Below are 20792 nucleotides of genomic sequence, written 5' to 3'. Positions count from 1 at the left end.
AGCTAACCATTTCAACTATTTTTCTAATACTTTAGCTAACCATTTCAACTATTTTTCTAATACTTTAGCTAACCATTTCAACTATTTTTCTAATACTTTAGCTAACCATTTCAACTATTTTTCTAATACTTTAGCTAACCATTTTAACCGTTTATCCAATACTTTAGCAAACCATTTCAACTGTGTATCCAATCCTTTTTGCTAACACTTTTAACTTTAGTTGTTTTTTTTTAATATATATTTTATTTTTTATTTTTAGCTAATTATTTGAGCCATTTATTCATTAATTTTAACTATGCTTACGGTTCCAAGGTCACTTGGTGTTCAGGTGTTACAGCTGACTCAATATCTAGATATGTTTTTGAAATAGTAATTTAGCTACTCCACAATCTTTCCTTGGACCATCTGGCGACTGCAGAACACATTGAAGAAAGTATAATGGAAAATGATGACACTCTAGTTTTCTTTCGTATTTTCCTTTTATCCCCCCACAAAAATGTAAACTGAAGAACCCCTAAATGTCAAACTGATCCACTTAAGTTCAGCCAGTGGTTAGAAAAAGCTAATTTCATAATGATTGGATTAAAACAATGATGGTCTTACAGGTCCAGTTACACCACAACACAAATGCATAACAGAAAAACCACAAACAAGGCATATCACCACTGCACTGACAACACGAGCAACACCAAGCGACAGAGCATTCGACACAACTTGACATCGCCGTGAGAGAGAGAGCTTACTTCCTGTGGGGATCAAGTCCCTGTCTGGAATGAAGAGTTTATACCCATAATGCTTCTCCAGCACGTCGGGGAGGATCTCCAGGGCAAAGCGCTCCTCCTCTCGGGTCTCCTGGCTCCACTGGTCCGGATCCACTTTGGTGTAGGACAGGTAAGCATCATAGTCTTTGTTTTCTGCAGGTAGAGGGGGAAGACGCACACAGAGATGGGTGAAATATCATAGCTCCAGGTATCCACCAGGCACACCAGCAAGGTTAGCAGAGTCTTAAGGATCTTGTGCTCAGATCCTTCAAACCAGACCATTTATTTTAGTTTTATGGCCCCTGCTTTATAGCAGGGGCAAAGAGAGAATACAAGCCTTGGTCTTAGCAAACTGTATAAAAGAAACCTGTTCCCTTTAATACTTGTATCACTTCATGTATGGCCATAAAAAAGACTCCCAAAACCTCTTTGCCTCAATTAAATGCGTATATGTTTTATGATTTAGACATTATGTTTCCTGCTTTGGTCAGCAAAGTCTTACACTGCTATACCCCAGATGCTCACAATCCATTTTCATACTGGTATACAGAGAGCTATTCATTCACTTGGAGGGAGACTTCATTGAGACAGGATGCCTCCATTACACTGACCTCTGGGCACCTCTGCCCATCTGAGTGCTTTTCATTACAGCTCCGTCCCCACTGACGAATAATGTTACCTTGATAGCTACTTTGCCCACTGCAGGCAAAACAAATTAGACTCCAGCCTGAGCTAAATGCCCAGCACTGCTTGCTAGGCGGCCGCATGGCACAGGTCCATCACCCACATGAAAGCTCTGATTGATGACGGATTTGAAAGGAATGAGTGGAGAGACGGAAAGTGAGAAATGAGGGGAGACTTTAATTTTTCTTCTCAAGCTGGAGCACTTCAGTACATAGGAAGGAGATAACTGCTTCTGGATCCTGCAGTAACAGCTCAACTCCAATGTTGTGCTCAAAGCTGATTGAACTTTTTTTTCTGGCCTGGAAGAACTTGACTGGCCTTCAGAATCCTAACCCTAACTCCATTAAACATCTTTGGGATGAATTGGAGAGCCAGCTGTGAGCCAGAGCCCCCACATCAGTTTCAAGTTTTTATTAGAACGACCAAAGAAATAGTCCCTTAGAAAAGTGTTCAAATGTAAATTTTGTTTTGGATTAAATCCCCTTCCCCTCCATTGTACTAGGGTGAAGGCAAAAGTTTTGGAGGGGGATTTTAAAATCAGGAATCAGAAACAATGCACAATAATATCATATTTTGGGGGTCATATTCATCATAAATAAAAACTTCTTTATTCATTAAATATATTCATATCTGTGCCACAAAAAGAGGGGAAATCAGAATTGGGACACTGAGCTGCAATGTGAACACAGCCTTTGAGATAAACTCATTAGAGACACGGGCAGGGTTTGGATCTATGTGTTTCTGAGTGTTTTCATTATGACTCTTGTGTCTTTGCTTTATAGTGGTCACCAGCAGTGCAAGAGCCGCGGGGTGATGTTAAACCCGCCAGGACACTGGAGAAGAGGGGAGCAGAGGATGAGAGAGACGGGTCGAGAAAAGCAGAAGGGCAGATGGGTTCAAGAGGGGGGATTTTGGGATCAATTCTCAGTATGGTCTCCTTCTTTTTGAAGCCTTTAATATCCTCTCCATTTTACACTACCACCTCTCTGGGCTGTGAGACTGTCAATAAGATTCACTCACTTCCCAGAGGGTAATCTTGATATTTGGCAAGTGCTCACCACTCTTACATGACACCATGTAATTAATCTAACTCGTTTTTATAATGTGCAATTCATTTTACAACATCAGGGACATGTAAAAATAATTGAAATGTAACCTCATAATCACTTAGTGTAACCATCTCTGAGGCTTATATTCCACTTCACGGTGACATAAATCTCCCTTTCTGTTTTTCTCTGGTAGCCTTTAAATGAAAGCTATGTAGGCAGAGAAAGGTATTTCAGTGGAGCTGATTCATTCCTCTGTAGTGCGAGAGAGAGAGAAGGGAGAGGCAGAAGGTGAATCTCGAAGGCGGAATGACCCTTCTCTTGCATCTTGAGGAGTCACTCCTCTGGTGAGGTGTATCTGAGGGCGCAACACACCTCTGAAACCGCATCCAGCACACCTCCATCCCACATGCTGACTGCAAAGGGAGCGGCTTGACTTATGCTCACTGCACTTGGGGGAGGGGGGGTTAATTTATGCATGTGATGTGCACAGAGAGCCCACAGTAACATTGTGAACTCTTGAACTCGCGGTGGAGAGCGCCAAGAGAGTTGGAGGCGTAATCTCTGGGATATCTCTGGGCTCCATTACATTTAATGGAGAGTAGATTGGAAAGTAACACACATACTTAACTCTGAAACTACAAAAGCACATGGAGTGGACTGCTAATGAGTAGTTGTTTTTTAAACATAGCATTTTGTTTTCCATAATTTAATTTAGCCAGAAGAATATGGCTTTGCATCAGACAGTAAAAAGCAGACTGCCATTGAGATACAGTGATTGAATTTTGTTTAAACATTTAGTTTGGTCCTTGGTGCTTTGCTACTCCTTTTCCACTCGTTTTGAAATAAATGGGGAACACTAAATATATGAAACATCTCTCCGTATACCACAATACAATACGACAAATACAGACGACAAAAATGACCATAAATACCTCACGGAAACAGTTTCAACAAAGACTGAACAGTATAAACTTCACAATGGTAGGGCTGTTGAATTACGCTGCAGGTGTGACTAATATATGAGTGTATATAGGGCTGCGCCTGACGATTATTTCCATTAATTCTTGGGTCAATAGAATGTCAGAAAAAAGCGAGTAACACTTTAGGATTCCAGTCTGTATTGTCTGAATAACTTCCAAGCAGTGTCCTAGAAAAAACTGTATAATTTGGTACTAATTATAGGGAAAATAGACACATTGTCAAATTGGTACATTGTATGTGTACTCTGTGTTTGACAGAAGATAAAGGTGATGAGTTTAATTATATATTTAAGTTGTCCTGGTCCTCAGGATGAAAGAACCAGATTAAACAATACTGTAGAATTAGTCCAAGCACTGCTAAATTTTTAATATAACTCAGCACTGAGATTATCAGTCTTGAGAGTTAACCAGTCTTGCAGGAGATGTTAAAATAAGATTGGCTACCTTTAAGTAACTGAATATTTACCCAAAGTTTGATAGTTTGAATCAATTTATTGATTTCATTTTGTATTTATTGTATTGCATTTGCCCATTACAGGGCAACATGTAATGTTGTCCACCTACTTTATTTTGGTGTCTACTGTTTTTTTACATGCAACTATATCTACATACTCCTTGAGGAGTTAACATAGAATAAATAATGTTTTAAGCCCAATTACCTAATTCCAAATAACGGCTCTGTAACTAAGAGAGTCAGCAGGTCACCTGAACAAAAACATGTGACATTTGTCTCAACAAATATGGAGATTACCCTTTACGGCAATAAATAAAGGATGATGTTTTAAATGGAGCATTTCTCTATAATTAGTACTAAATCACAGCGCAAATCTAGGAAATTAGCATTACCAAATACCTATCATGATTTCTCAGTGACCAAGGTGATTCCTCCAAAATGTCTTGTTTTTCAAAAATAGTTATATTGGAGAAAAGCAGCAAATCCTCATGTTTGAAAAGCTGAAGGCATTAATGCTTGATAAATGACCGAAACGACCTCAAGAGATCAGTCAATTAATCGACTAATAGACTAATAGATTTTAAATCTATATATACTTATCTGTGATGATCAGTGTTTCCCCCACACAGAAGCTATTTAGCATAACCTCTCCACTTGTCTCCTTCCTTTTATTATATCTGACAATTTCACTTTGGAAAAACAAGACGCCGCTTGACCTTCTGATTACAAATGAGCTACTTTGCAATGTTCACCTCTGCATCTTCAATAATGCAAATGACACGGGATGTATTACAGTCGCTGTGTGTGTGAAATGTGAAAACTATTAATGCTCAGTATCGCCAAACTACACTGAACACAGACGGCACCTCATAATTCCACACCGCGCTGACAACACTGACATTCGTATTTATGGCAGAGTGTTGATGAGTTCCCACCTCCTCGACAAGCTTGCTCGGCTGTTGTCATCATGAAGGCTATTATTGATTCTACTGACACCCACACAATGTGACAACTGAGTGGTCTTTAACTAAATTGCGCTGCTGACAAATAGCTGACAGTCCCTCCTATTGTTACGTTAAAGCTTACAATTTTACATCTGGCAGAAGAAGGAGGCAGGCGTTCATTTAGTTCTTTGAGTGGTCACAATGAAACACAAGCACTTTCTTGGCAGTGTGTGCGGATTTATGTTGGGGGGAAAAAATCTCTGTGCATCCGAGACACTGCCTTAAGGGCTTTATTAATGAAAATAGTGTGTGTGCAACTATATCTTACATGCAGCTACTTCTCCCTGTCAGTGAAGTGGTTACCATAGAGATGGGATCTCTGTGAAGTACCTCCTGCCATTGCTTAGAGACCGTTTCCAACTAGCAAACATGTCGGAATTGGTTCGTATTTAGTGTCTTATCCTATGCTATTCACCTACAGTACAGTGTCATTTGAACTGGGAGATGACTTGTGACGTGCAGGTGCGAGTGTGTGCACGCTTACGAAAGTGCGCGCGGCAGAGGTGGCAGTGAAGTGATCTAATCGACCGCAGCATGGAGGAAAGTATCAGGGGTCTCCTGAGAGCTCCAGAGGCAGCGTGCTGTGTCTTATTGAACCTGATCCCCTTATACTGGAGAACAAATTGAAAATCTGTTTCTCTCTCCAAGCACTCACTTGGGTGGCACAATTAAAGGAGACAATTGCTGTTTGGCATTAAGTTCAAGCCCTGACATTTTTTTCTTCCCCTTTTTCAACACAACTGCCTGTGGGCCATCCATTACGGCAAAGCTCCGCTTTCCGGGGCCGGACGCCCAACACAGCCAGAGGTAATGACTTTCATTGAAATGCCTGATGTAGCAGCCAAAAACAGTTAAGCAGAGCTGGGAGAGAGTATGAGGAGAGGAGTGGGTTACGGAATACTTTTTACCTTTTAACACTCATAACTCTCTCGCCGTCTCTCTTTCCACTACATACAGTCCCTCAGCCTCTCTGAACTAATCTCATTCCCCCTGAAATCACTGCTGCGCTAGTACTTGAGAGACTCATTACAGGGGAAATCAAATTAAAATTTGCCCCTTGTCTCAGTTTGATGCATTCTCAAACCAAGACTCATCCACCAAGCCCAATCACAGGTTTTCCCCCCCCTTTTACTATTGCTGATGGGGTCTCAGAGTTAATGTTTTTGTCTGGCACAGGGACTATGTTTTAATTTGCTTTTTAGAGAGTGTTTAGAAGAATATAATATCCTTCCACACCAGCACTTGCTCATATGTAGTTTGCACGCAGACACATCAACAGTAGACACCTACAGAATCACAAACCAACCCCTCTTAAATTTAAAATGTTTGCTTCAGAATTCTGTTCGTTAGCAGTAATTTCTAATTTTCAGAGCATTCAAGAGGTTATTTTTTGACGACGTGTTGTCCAAGTTTGCCTCAGCTCAGGATAATGTGCCTTAAGTGACTCAATATAGCAGAGCATAGAGATCAACAGCGACACGTTCCCTTTCGACAAAAACTAAATTGCACCACTTGGGCCGTGATTTGACCCAAACTACCACTGCATTAAAAAATGCAGCTTCGTTAAAATTATACTATTTACAATCATCAAATGATGTGTATTGTGTCTCTAAGTACTGTATTTTAAAATGCAATGCATCTGAAAAGCTTCCAAAATCACGGGTGTATAATATAAACACGACTTCGTTCCTCCTTATCCTGTCACTGGTACCTGTAGCAAGACACTCATAATAATTATAAATTGGTAGCTTGTTTGGGAGCAATAAGCAGAGCCATGGCATTAGTAAACAGGTAAATCTATCCCTGCGCAATGGACTTCTCCTAGTGCAGTGTAGCAACACAGGGCTAGATCATTTTTAACAAGTGATCAACAGAGGTGTGCGTCTTCTGCAAATGGCTGATACAGAAAGCATTGTGGACCCGTAACTGTATGGACAGTGGTCTTCTAATTTGTAGGTCATTTGGAAAAACAATAACCGGTATATGGATTTCCCCCAGTGTGACTGACACCAAAAGGTCAAGATCTACAGAGATAAACAACATAACATTGACATATACTGTACAGAAAATATGACATATTTGTTGCCCCTTATCTACTGGAATAATAATAACAAAACAAGCAAATGTATCCTGAACATCACTGGCAGCTGCTGTATTCACAGTGTTTAAGGGATCAAGGTTGCATTCTTTGCAGTGTCTGCTTTCTTTTAAAGCTAAACTCTGCAACTTTGCCTGTCGGAGGCTCTAAAACACAGCGAGAGGGAACTGTTTGAAAAGCTGAACTTCATTACCCAGAAGTCTTGCATTGTCATGTCAGGAAACAGCAACCAGCATGACGATTTCTTACAAGGCTGCCTTAGTTTTTACAAGGAAGCAAATGTGAAAAGAAAAGGAACCACATCAAAGATTGGTGAGTCCTTTGCTGCAGTTTAGGAGATAGTTTACAGAATAGTTTGCGTTACAAATTTCTCTTCAGTGGGGTTGAGAAGATTCCCTGAAACTGACAACAGAATTACAACAGAGTTAGGATTGATGGAAGGCTCTTTTTTTTGTCATTACACACAACAGTGCCACATGTAGTTTAAGATATGAAAAATAGCCCAGGTAATTTCGCAAAAAATAAATATGCGTGCAGAACAACACTGATACTGCTCAGCTTTGGGATTTGATTCCTACTGAGGACAGAAAGGCTGTTTTCACAGCAGTGTAAGGTGCTAAACAGAAAACATGGTGGTATCACAGATTATGGAAGATTATTACATAACGCTGGAAACTAAATCATGTCTTGCACCTTATCTCATCTTACCTCCGTCTATATCCTCACTGCCAAAGTGGTTCCTGTAGAAGAGCATGAGCTCAATCCTGTAGCACTTGTATAGTGTCACCAGGCAGATCAGCAGCAACAGGATGGCCCCCAGACCTCCGGCCAGCTCCACTGTGTACATCAGCTCTGCTAATATGGCAAACACAGGGAGAAAAAGACAGAGATTTCAAACATGTGTTTAAGTGAAAGTAAGATACCAAATGCCAATCACATAAAGCATTAAGTATGAAAAAGAGATGCGATTTGTCAAATTCTCCTGTGATTGTGCCTGTCCTTCTAGCACAACTCTAACTCCCTGTTATTTCCAGCCAATGCAGACAACATAGATGCTTCTAATTTGCCTTTTGAAAGAGTGTGGGTTCACCACAACACCGTAGTTTCATACCGGTGTGGAAAGATCTATCTCCAGCCATTGATTATCCATGTATTCTGTAGAATGTCAGATTATGTATTATTTATGATTTATTTCTAGTTTTTGTTGTTTTGAAGATTTCAGAAAAAGCTAGCATATAAAATGATCTTAAAATCATTACATTTATTGGGATTTTTGGTTTTGTGGAAGAGTATGAAAGATTACTCACATTTATAACTTAAATGTGTATTTTTTCTGGTCTTGCTGCAGACATTTGATGCTATGAGGCTATATTTCACATCACAATCTTCCGCATTCTCTCTGCTCTAATGTATATTAGAGTTGGCAGTTGCATCCACAGGAGCCCGAACACCAGATAACACTGTGAGCTAAAAAGCTAACCTCAGAACATCAATACATGTGAAATAATGCATGATGCAGTCATGATGGATGAGAACAGTTACTCTAGCTATGGTTTGAAGATTCTATGTTGAATGAATTGACTTTGCTGCAACTCCACATCGGTTTGAAAAAGGGTTTTGTGCCTCTCCTGCAGCTGCATTCATTCACTCTCTGTTTCTGTTACCTGTCCTTGCTTTTCCGCTCCATCTTTTTATGTTGCTTTTATTCTCATTGTGGCTGGAGCATATCCTGATAACTCCAACTGGGATGAAAGTACAACCACTTCTATACCTGTCACTTTATGCATCCTGGCTTGATAGGATAATAAAAAGGCAACTGGTGCAACAATAGCATATGACAGATCAGACCGCCACACTTATTAAGATCGGTTATGTGTGTGTACGGCTGCAGAGAGGTGCGAGGTGAAGAAAAGTGCCTGGCTGTTAGCTGAGGCGCCTGTTTGTCGACAGATCGAAGCGGTCCACTGTCCCTGCCATCCGTCATCACTGTAGCCTGACGTGAACTCGTGAAAAGCATCAGTGGAAGTTAAATTCAAGGAACATCAGGACTTCACTGTTGATATTTCAGTTTTACAGATGATTCTAAATTGTGTTACTTGCAGCAGAAGCCAGACTGGTAGTGTTATTCAGGAGTATGAAAGGTGATATTTTACAACACAGGACAATGGACTCAACCATTAAGCTCCATGGTCTAGTAATTTGCCTTGAAAACCAAGTCGTTTGCTTTGTCTTTTCATGATCTTGTCTCTTTTTCAAGGCTTTTTTTCTTTTTTACAGTGTTTTCTGTCGGATGTCACTCCATCTTTTGCAGTTCAACATTTCCTCTTGGCTACGCCTCACAAAATCTGGGTGGTCAGCCTTCATTTGCTGACTAATGGACAACAGTAAAAGGCTGGAATCGCTGCCATGCCACACGCACGCACACACACACACACAAACATGGACGGATAGGACTCGCGTGCATCACCATCCATCACAGATGCACATTTAACCTCGTTGGAGTGTGTGATGCCCACTCTACTGCAGCGGCCATCAGGCTGACAGCTCCCATGATGAAGGATGATGTTCTGGAGAGCTAACGAGCGAGGCCCGCGCTGCTTCATCACGCCTGTCTGAACGGCGACCTTCAGCCAAAACGTACGGATGGACATACGCCCACGTATGCGAACAAAAGAGCAAACAAACTATAGGGGAGAATCAACACACGTTTCTCCACAGAGCCTTCCTCCTCTTGTCTCAAGTTCTCTCTCCCGTCAGCCTGGGAATCATCTTGAATTAGTTAGATTTTCTGAGAGAGATGCTGCGGCTAACAGGCACTGCTAGAAGCAGAATCCAAGAAACTCCAGTTCTACCCTCACTTCCTCTTCGCTGTCTTCTCTACCTTGGCTCTACCCTCTCGCCTCAGTGAACACGGCTTCTCTCCTCAGATATCTGGACAGTCTAACGAGCCAGCTGCTCCTCAAGCAGCAGAGATAACAGTGGAGGAGGCCAATTCTTCTCTGCCTGGCATCCATATTGTAGCGGCACTGCAGTGGGACGGATTAAGACAAATTAGCTCCTGAAGACTAGAAGGCTGGATTTGATGGAGCCACATGGCATCGGGCGATTCATCACCCCTTCCTCTCCCTCTATTTCTCTCTGTTGTCTAGGGAGGGACATGAAAAGAGAGAAGAGGAGAAGGCAGAGCAGGGGTTGAATGGTTTAAATAAAACAGGAGGGCAGGGAGAGCTGTGAAAGCTGAGTCTGCTGCTTCTCATGTTCACAAATCAAGAATCTTATCAACAATCATATACAGTATAGGCAGCTGTCTACTAGCTGATGTTGCTGCTGCTGTTGTTGTGAGAGAAAAACATTATCTGAGGATATGTTGCTGTTGAAAAAAAGTTGGCCATGAGGATTTGGAGAATCACAATTTGCTGTCTTCATGCTAACTTTACATGTAAGTGAAGACATATTCTGACTGATGCTGCGCTGAGACGACCAAATTTATTTGAAGTGTCATGTGCTGTTCTCACAGCTTCAAGAGACAAGCGAGGAGAACTTTTTGAAAGGCAGTGTAAACACTGACTGGCCTTGAATTGCACCACACCATGGATGCAGCAAATAAAAACATGGGAACAGGTCGGTTTCTCGTATACACGCAATCCTGCAAGCACCCAGGCTAATCTTCTTCGGTTTATTATGAGATTCGACTGTGCAGCATAAACCCCTTTAATATAGCAAATGGAGGGGAACTGGGCTGCCATCAAAGCTGGATCCAAAGCTGCAAGCTTAAAAGAGAGGAAAAATATCTTACTATGTAAATGTATTCAACACTGACAACTTTAATGCAGAGACCCCCCTAGTCTTGCTAAGAAAAAAAACCCCTCACTTATATAACCACACAGGCAATGCATCTCTATTTAAAATCATCACGGAATCAACATTCAAACAGTCATCCTCAGTGAGGCGAAATCAGAGGAAAAACTTGAAAACGTTTGCTTGAATAAAAAGACAAGAGGGAGGGGGAAAGGCAACAGTAGCCAGTGATGAAAGATGAGAAAATGTCTGAGTGAGAGTTTGACGATCAAAGGAGGATTTGTGTGTGAGTGTGTGTGTGTGTGTGTGTGTGTGTGTGTGTGTGTGAGTGATGGGAGAGGTCATTGTCAGACAGTCAAACAGCTTGTCTGGCATTATAACACCGAAGGCTGCCTCTCTCCAAAAGCACCTTTTCTTTCTCTGCAAACTAATGCCTCTTTGGGCTGAGGTGGATGAATAGGCTTTCTGCACTATCTACAGTATTGTCCCATTTTTTTCCCTCCCAGAGACAACTGGTCAATTCCCAGAATCCCACTAGTTGTTCTTCTTTGTACTCTGTAAATGCTGCGAGAGATTCACTCTACTGAGCGAAGGCCTGTGGTAATAAATGGTGTTTTTCACCTCCAAAGCTGTAACATGCCATTATTAAATATCAAGGCTTCTATATCCATCTGCTAGCTTCCTGGGAAAAGACTGTATATGCTTTATATAACATGAGCTTTTTTTTCATCTTACAATGTATGTGCTTCTTTGCCTCACCTTTCTTGGTGAGCTGGACGTTGGCCTGTCGCCGCCCATTGCCGTTCTCCACATAGCACGAGTAGTTGCCCAGGTCGCTCTCCTCCAGAGAGTCAATGGTCAGGGAGATGGAAACTTCCTGCTCCCCCAGATGCTCCCGGATTGTCCTGCAGGGGGGCGGCAGAGAGCACAGGAAAGAGGACGCATGGATATCGGAGGAGACACGGCGACATTGGCAGCAAGGTTTGTAGCGAGTGAAGGAGAGGGGTGGGGCCTGGCTATACAAGTGGTCATGAAATTAATGACCACAAAGCTAGCCGATGAGGAGCCATCACTGGAGACCAGACACACCTTTTTATTACCTGATTTTTACCTGGTTCACCTAATTAATTTTATGTTTGTGAAATTATTCTCATGAAAAAATATTTCACACAGCTAAATGAAGATTTTGTCTAAAATGCAATTAATGTGGTTGACTAAATTCTTTAGGAATTTAGTTCAGTACATATAGACAGAGCCAGCATAACACACTAAAGTTAAACCAACACACAGAAAAATGACCAATGTGAAAGTGATTATTTATGACTTGACTCTCCTAAACTCTATGGGGTGTTTTTGCGTCTTTCAAGGCAGAAATGGTCAGATTGTTTATGTTCACTCAAGCTTTAGTCATTTTACCTGAGAAAGTGAAAGAGTCAAGAATAATGGTCTGTTCCCCTCACTTCCCCTTCATTTGTTTTAAGAAATAAATGCAGAAAGTGTTTGCCTGGTGTGACAAAGTAGATACTGTGGACTTTTGTAGCAAACCCACTCTGATGCTGTTTTTGCTGTTTGATTTGGACCCAGACAGATCAGACAATACTGGACTTTTGTGGTTATGTGGCATTAATGAAAGGAGGATTCACCTGTCTGTGCCAAAGACAAGTGTTGATCATGAGGTTGCTGATGGTGGATAGTGACCATCAATTAATAAGGAAGGGCCGGCTGATGCACCGCTGTCTGCTTTTAAACTTTTACAACTTTATGATTCATGGCTGGTGTAACAAAACAAGCATACACGCTGTTTTTGAACATTTCAACATCAACTAACTTCAAACATTTGCCCAAACAGAGAGTCTGACCGCCTCATTACTTACTGTGAGGTGTACATCAAAGTAATTTCTGACAGTCTGCCTAAGAATTCTGATTGGGATACAGAAAAATCAGGAACAGAAAACAAAAAAATCTAACTCAGAGAACATGCAAGATGTGTTTTTAACTTTGCAGTCCCAGTGTTTGCAGGTATGCTCTGTGACTACAGATTCTAAATAACAATGTCAGATCACATTTCTTTAATCTGCATACAAAAAAATAAAAATAATAACTATGGGAAAACAATAACTCTAGACTGCAGGCAGTCAAAAGCCATAAGTAGACAGGATTGACTCTAATAAAATATGGATTTTTCTGAAAAAGAAACATTTGCCCCAAGGAAATTTGAGTTCCTACAGTATGCATCCTAAAATCCATAAATCATGACCTTGGAATTATAAGCCTCCATTTGGGTGGAGTGCAATTCTGAGACACTGTCACAGACGTGACATGTTGTGGGTAAAACTACTATACACTTTTCACCTATCTTTCTCAATCGTAATTATGCAGATAACTACATCAGACAGCACCTTAGTTTAATTCCAAGCTCTATAATCTGCTGACATTTGTGGCAGCTTTTACTTTTCAGAGGTAACTTTTTAGTTCATCAGTAAAACAAAATTACATAATAAAGGTAGGAGGTGACAGTCCATGACTGACAAGAAGCCAGCATCATATGAGTCATGACAGATTTCCCCCATGAAAAATACTCCATTGTTGACTTGCTGAGGCTCTTGATGTCTATTGGTTGTGACATGTTGGTACAGGGATAATAGTGTGACTGTCATGATGCACTACAGCGCCATGTATCACACAACATTTTGCCATGAGGGCTAGTGAGAGGGAAAAAAAACTCTTTTGATGCTTCGTTGCTTAGAAATCTGCCAATTTCCCAGAAATCTATAGACTTTTACTACAACAACACATGCTGTTTTTGGGCACAGCTGAGCTTTGACCTCAATGCTAACATCAGCATGCTAACATGCTCTCAATGACATCCTGATGTTAAGCAGGTATAAAGTTTACCATTCTAGTTTAGCATATTAGCATATATTTGATAATTGCATTAAAAAGAAGTGGAGTAAGTTACTCGCAAAAATGTGAAAAAATACTATTAAGCAAACGTAATTAAGGTGGGAAAATCATTTTACAGAAGGAAAGAATTGCTTCTAACATGATGAAGCATTTCTCAAAGAATGTATAAGGAATGCAGCCCCTTTTGTTGTGTATGTAATGTTATTCCCTTCAGCCAGTAGTCACGATGCCTCAGAATCAGCTAATGTTAGAAAGTCCAACAAAAACAACTGTGAATCAAACTTGCACATGGCAAAGTAAAGAAGCTGTACTTATAAAGCCTGGTTAAAGCATTTGTAAAAAAACCCTCATGACAAGTAGAGAACAATGGGAAAATACTGATGGTTAAACAAGCTGAATCTCTCCTGCTGGGCTGCTGTGCAAAAATAGGAATGATATATGAGCAGATAATCTTTTTGAGGTTACAAAAATTGCAGCTATTTCAAAGGCCTGTTTAATGATGCATGGGGCTAATAGCGCGAAAAGGTACGAGTGCCACTTGGGTGTTCATCTGCTGCCTGCCGCGGGGCATCTGAATATGAAAGCTAATCTAATTCTTGCTGATCAATGAATGGACTAAACAAAGCAGATTGTGAAGTGCTGGGGAGATAAAGACAAACTACAATACAACCACCGCTGCCATGGCAATATCTTACATTAGCTTTACAAAGTGCTGCTAATAATTGGTATCCCACACAGAAAATATCACTCTCGCCGTGAAATGTCTTTTATTGACCACGCACAATGAAGACCCATTAGAGGTAATCATTTTGTAGCTACATGGATTAGCTGCTTTATAAAAACTAATTATGAAGTAGTACTTTTTAAGCTTTTCGTCTGCAGGAAAGTACAAAGGTTACTCCCTAGGCCAAGGCTTGTCCAAGTATGTATGTGGGAGGGAAATTAATTTAGCCTTTTCTCTTAATTCCCGTGAGCTTTTCTAACAATCATCCTTCTCCACTGTGCGGCCAGTCAGGCAGAGACCTTGGGCTCCACAACGTTGGGATATAGATCCATGCTGATGGCTTTTTAAAGAGGATGGCATCCATGTGTGACTCAACATACACTGAGTTGAAATGCTGTAGGTGTTGGCAAAGAATCTTGTATTTACAAAAAGCCTCCTATCAGACATACTTGTTAGTGAAAGTTTTGAGAGGAGGAATATCTGTGTTTGTGCATACAAGTGAGGATTGGTGTGTGAGGAAGATCAACAGGAGCTGGAGAAAGTGTGTGTTCCTGGAAAAGAGGAAGCACGAACACACAAAAATCTGGCAGGTGGTGTGCATAAAGGTCGAGGGCAGCGGTAAAATGGTGCCGTGTAACTGTGCGGAGATGAAAGTATGCCAGAACCCTTGATGCTGTACATACTGAGGAGGCAACACAATAACTCACTGAGATGCTCAAAGATGCACACAACCTCAGGGTCATCTAGAAAAACATCTTGCAGTTTGTTTTGTGTTACCTTTCATATGGTAAAACTACCAAAGATTCCTACAGCAGGGGGGAAGCACCCTGCGTCGTGGCTGAGGGGTATAATATTACAGCATCATTATTCATTTCAAACATAGAACAAACACATACATTACATTAGCCTGGAAGCTTTTATTGTACAACAACACCTTCTTTGAATGTGCTACAGCAGGATCATATAGTATCATCATCTCTTAGCACTGTGATCTATCTTTGGCTGATATTATCTTTTATAATCACAATGACGCCTGAACTTTTGAACTCTACCATGTTGTCATGCTTTGTTATATTTCCAAATGCCTCGCCTGCTGTCTGCAACTCTTCTGAGTACACCCCCAAAGGTGGAGTTGAATTAGATCAGAGCTAAAAAGGAGAAATGTAGAATTGTATACAATGACAGATCCCCCAGTAGGCATCAGCTTGAAGTTAGCATACTTGTGCCTCACTGTTGCATTAGTGAGTGTTCCAGTTTTCTCTCTGTCTGGCCAAATTTGATATGATACCCAGTGAACTATTACTTAATACTGTATAATCCATTACAGGCCATGTGTCTCACTTAAAAAAGGCAGACTGCAAAAACTCTATTGAGGCCTCTAGGAGTTGTGCTTTTTGATAAATTTATCTTCTGATGGTGGACAAGGGGGACCCCAGAAAACATTGAAGGGAATATATCTGCAGCCTGGAAATGCATGAATAAGCCCTTGAGAAGCAAAAGTTGGGTTTAGGAGAGGATGTCTGGACTGCTGTGCTTACCCTGTTGCTCTGTGACCCTGACCTACAAGAAAATGGATAAATGGAAAATGGGCATTTCTGAAAATTCCTTGTGCTGCTCAAGGTAAAAGTCAGTTGGTATGTTGAGAAACTGTGTAGGAAAAGAGGCAATACAGTGGAGTAAGAGAGACTTCAGCTAGCCATTTCTTAACTAGTAACATTAATATTAATATTAATATCGCTTTATGGCAAGGGATTTATTTAACAGTTTTCAAAGGAATGGTTTGGCAATTTTAGGAAATATTCTTTCAATATTCATATTCAATTGCCATTAGTAAGATGAAAAGATTGATACCACTCTCATGTCTGTTCAGCAAATATGGAGGTGAAGCCATCAGCTGGTTAGCTTAGCAATGGATGCATTGCTGGACTAAAGTACCCTGATTTCCCATGAAAATATCTGTGCAGAGCATTAATTACAGTTAGAAAATGAAATTTTACATTTGAACTGCTGCTCAAAAGGGTGCCGTATGCCTATGCACGAGGGACTAAAACTTCTTCTGCACGGCCTTTATGTCTGTATTCCATGCTGTTACTTCACCTCTGAGATCCACGAAGTCTTGTTCTGCAGCCACAAAATGTTATATCTCAGTGGTGAAACATTGTGCCAAAAGCTCCATTTCATGTATTACAGGCAGCCCTTCAGGGAATACTCCTGTGTGATTAATTTCCATTTCAAAGCTAAAAGCTCATGGAATGATGTCAGTGAGTGGGTCTGAAGTGGTGCACATTCAAATTGGAACAAAAAATAAAATAAATAAAAACACACACAGGGAGACAGAATGGCGCGGTGGCACACAACAAAAACATGCATTTGAAAAACTTGAACGTGCACGTACTGTGAGCATCCACTGTATGCACACAAGCCTCCTCACTGTTTCCCCTGCGCACACATAAAAACGCATACACTCTTTCAAAGTAACTCAGGGTCACAGTTTTGATCTTTTTACCTCATTTGACTAGTGAAAGCATGGTTTCTAGCTGTATGTGACGCACTCCTCAGTATTCTTCCTTCTCATCTTTATTATACCACCTACCCAATGTCGCCTCCACCCACGATATCCTGTAGGCTCTAATTGGCCTGGTGTCCTTCACAACAGAGAGCGGTGGTGAGAGCTGGACGCAGTGTGCTAGAAGGCTAATAGAGACATCTCGAAATGCCAGGTCACTGACTGGGCCGCTAACTCTCCTCCCAGCCTTGTCATGCTGCTTACAGTTAACCTTTTCATTAGACGGCATTTGTCGACAACAGGGATTTTCTAGTCATACTTGGGGTCCGTCAAAGGAGTACAGTGGGGCAGGACATGAAACAGTGTGTGAATGTACGTGATGTGTGTATCTCAGTACAGGAACACCACCTACAATGCCTATCTGAACAAATACTTATTTAAAAAAAAAACCTTAACAGTGAATTAATTATTTATAAATACTTTAGTTAGTATGATATAAATGTTTAAGTTATAATCCTTAATACTGCCATAAAATCAAACCCTGCTTGATGCTATTAATTTATTAGCATTTTGTCAGTCGGTCAGCATTAACTATTTCAATTCATTAATCTCTATAAAATAGTTTTCATTGTTAGTGGTGGTACTAAGCCATTCCCTTGCTAGATTCAAATTGACTAGCTACGCACGAGGAAATAGGAAATTATGTATTGTTAACGTTATCCCACGCAAATCAACCTCACTGTTCAATCTCACTCTCCTACTGTATTATTAGAGCTGTATTAAAAGGTGAATATTTCCTAATGCTGCTACTTCACATTGAAAGCACTCATCTGAAACAACATTGGGTGGCTTTTATTGTGAAGCAGCCACAGGAAATGAATCATATTTGCACTTTAAACAGATACACCAGATGCTGTTGTGTTGTATTTCTGACAAAGTAGCTGTCTGCTGCACAAAATTCCACCTGCCTGTTTGTTTATGGTTACAATCAACTTTCCTTCTCTCGATTGGCTATATAACCCAAATTAAAAAACAACTTATCCCTAGAGGTATCTCATGAAAGCAGCTTATTTTTTTCTGTCTCTGAGATTTATACCCCCATTGGAATTTTAATGGAAGTGAGTGAAATTTAATTTGCAATACTTAAACATTGAAAAATAACATTTCAACAAGAGCACCATTCCTTCGCATAAACAATGTCCCCATTAGTCTGGATAATAAACACACCTCTCTACCAAAACAATATATCCATATGAAAACTATTCCTTGTGAGGTCTGTGGAGATTCACAGCAACCAGGATGTTTTTTCTGGAAAACAATTTTGGTGGTACATTTTTTCCAACTCTGTAAGCACCACAAACAAAATTCCATTGACTTTCCCTCCACCTGGGTGGAAACACTGGGGTGAAACAGATATCTCAAAACATATTTGCATGGCTGTATACCACTAAACAGGGAGCGGTTTCTTATGATTTTGTTTCCTTAGTTTGATGCACTTTCCTTCCTCCACCCTATTTTCTGAATGCCCTGGTGATGACACCACTACAAAAACACATTCTTAAGAATCAAGAATTTCTTCTACAACTCAGGGGCAGATTATTTGTTCATATTTTGGTAACAGCATCTGAGAGATTGTGACCGCACCACTGCACAAATACATGACATTCAGTTACTTTATGTTAATTCTGAAGCAACACCTTCCCCATGTGGATGTCTGTCAAGACATATGTTCTGTTTATTTTACTAATTATTTTGATATTTCCTAACTAATTTCCTGCTCCCACTTAATTTGACAATTTGACAATTGTGCTTGTTGCTTGTATTTATTGACTAGAGAGAGTTAACAATTGATATTTAGTACTAACAGGAGTATCTGCACTATGTGTATTAACAGACTAAGGAACTCTCCATTGATGAGGAGAATTGATTATACTTATAAGGAGGGGGTGGGTTCAACACTTGACTCTTGCTTTGATTGGCCTTCACTGGCTGAAGATCAGCTCATCATCTAGAAATAAATTGAGGGTGAGGCACACTGTCAGTGTATTGCTTGTCTCTTGTCAGTCCACCAAAGAGACAAACAGTGACCTTTCCCAGATGTTGATTACAGCAAATGAAGACCAATTAACCTGTGAGTTAGTAACAAATCACACATGATATGACCAGCCAATCATCTAGGCAGGATAATCAATCAAGTTTCTCACTTGCAGATTTTGTCTAATGTTAGCATATAGCTTAACGCACTTCTGTGCCTAACTACAGTCTCACAGTTCTGCTTGTGTGGCTGTACACATGTTTAAATACATGGTTCAATAAATTACTCAACAGTGTTGTAACATGTGCTAAATGCAAATCCATCAAGGTGAAAATAATAGTTATATCTGCTGTAGTTTGTGTATGGTTTATTTTAATTATAAACAACAATTAATATTCTGGATGAGTTTCATATGTCACTGTGTTCAAGCTAAAACAACACTTTGTCCTTCTCTTCTCCGACTCTGTCCCAATATGACCTGAATGGAGCGCCAGCCAAAAACAAAAAGCCACCACTCTCAGAAAACATCAACTTGTCATTCAGCCAAATGCTAGCTGCAAAGTTGTAATACCCTGAAGGTGTTTTCTGTACAGTCTGGCCTCTCCTGATTAACTTTACCAGACTTTTCACACCAAGCACTGCAGTTTAAACCACAAATGAAAAATGTTCTATATACCACTTGAAACCTGAAGACAACAACCTTTCCTCATATGACTGGAATACATCATAACCTAAAGCAAGGAGAGATTTAAAAAAAAAAAACACAAACAAAAAAAAACTGCTTCCTACCAGCCAATTAGGTGGCATTGTTGGATGGTCAACCAGCTTTAGGTAGTGTGTGCCTGGCCGCCAGGGTTTCACCTGATTTTCGAGTAAACAGACCTCTGTTTCCAGTGATGAGTGTGAGCAAGAAGATGGAGGTCACCGAAATAGAAAAGGAAGCTAACATGGACATTCAATCGGAGATTCCATCTGCTGTGCTGCTCTGCTATTGCTGCCTGCACTCAGATTTCAATGCAAAGCAATCACTGATTGCTGATGAAGCAATGCCTGAACTGTGCATATATACTGTACATGATAAAGAATGCATAGCTATCTACATTATTAAACAGCCGCATAAAGCATTTATGAATATCATTGAAATGATAGCCTGGTAGTGAAAAGTTCCTTTTATTGTTGTGTGTATTGATGTGTGGTCTCACAGTTGTGATAACTGGGTTTAAATAGGTGTTTACCATTTCAGCCCCAGGGTACCTCATGAATTTGTCATAATATATTGTTCGGGCCCTGTTATAAAAACAAGTTCAGAATATATGCCCATTTAATGGTTTTAATTATGTTTTGTGTCTTAAATCCTAATCGCCAATAACAAACCATCTTAGGTGTAGATGTTGAAAGTCTTACTTGATGTCACTCTCCTGAACGCGCTCCTCATCCAGATCCTCGATGAACTTCTCCCCCTTCATCCAGTATATAAGTGGACTGACGTCTCCGCTGTATCCAAAGAACGCTCTGCACGTCAGGTTGACAGGATTTCCTGCGGGAGACAAGACACAGGATATGAGGTAACACCCGCATGAATCGTCATGGAAGATGAGAATGTATAAATTAGACTGTTAGTGCTGTGTCTACTTTTTGATTCCCTAATTAATAAATAGCCAGAGTATTCAAATTCTTTGCACTATTTTCCAACACTCCATGTGTAAAATACAAGAAGAACATCACATGTGTTGCACAACAGGTGGTATGCAGGGAATGTTGATACAGAGTGCTGGGGCCTTTGTGATCAACAACA

The 20792-nt window shown here is 40.4% G+C and overlaps 1 protein-coding gene across 3 annotated transcripts in view; it reads right to left on the bottom strand.

Moving 5' to 3' along the window:
- Positions 1-20792, bottom strand: part of LOC123974925 (interleukin-1 receptor accessory protein-like 1) — a 242479-nt gene that overhangs the window by 8975 nt on the left and 212712 nt on the right. For 2 of the 3 annotated variants that reach the window (XM_046055958.1, XM_046055964.1), the window contains exons 7-10: positions 20402-20534; positions 11588-11733; positions 7739-7885; positions 744-914 (exon numbers count right to left, since the gene is read on the bottom strand). In XM_046055958.1, the coding sequence (XP_045911914.1) occupies positions 744-914; positions 7739-7885; positions 11588-11733; positions 20402-20534 (597 nt within the window). The remainder of the gene's footprint in view (positions 1-743; positions 915-7738; positions 7886-11587; positions 11734-20401; positions 20535-20792) is intronic. The other variant, XM_046055970.1, reaches the window with a different exon arrangement.

Source organism: Micropterus dolomieu, linkage group LG01, assembly GCF_021292245.1.
Source record: "Micropterus dolomieu isolate WLL.071019.BEF.003 ecotype Adirondacks linkage group LG01, ASM2129224v1, whole genome shotgun sequence".
NCBI lineage: Eukaryota > Metazoa > Chordata > Actinopteri > Centrarchiformes > Centrarchidae > Micropterus > Micropterus dolomieu.
This window is presented reverse-complemented; position numbering and strand designations above follow the sequence as displayed.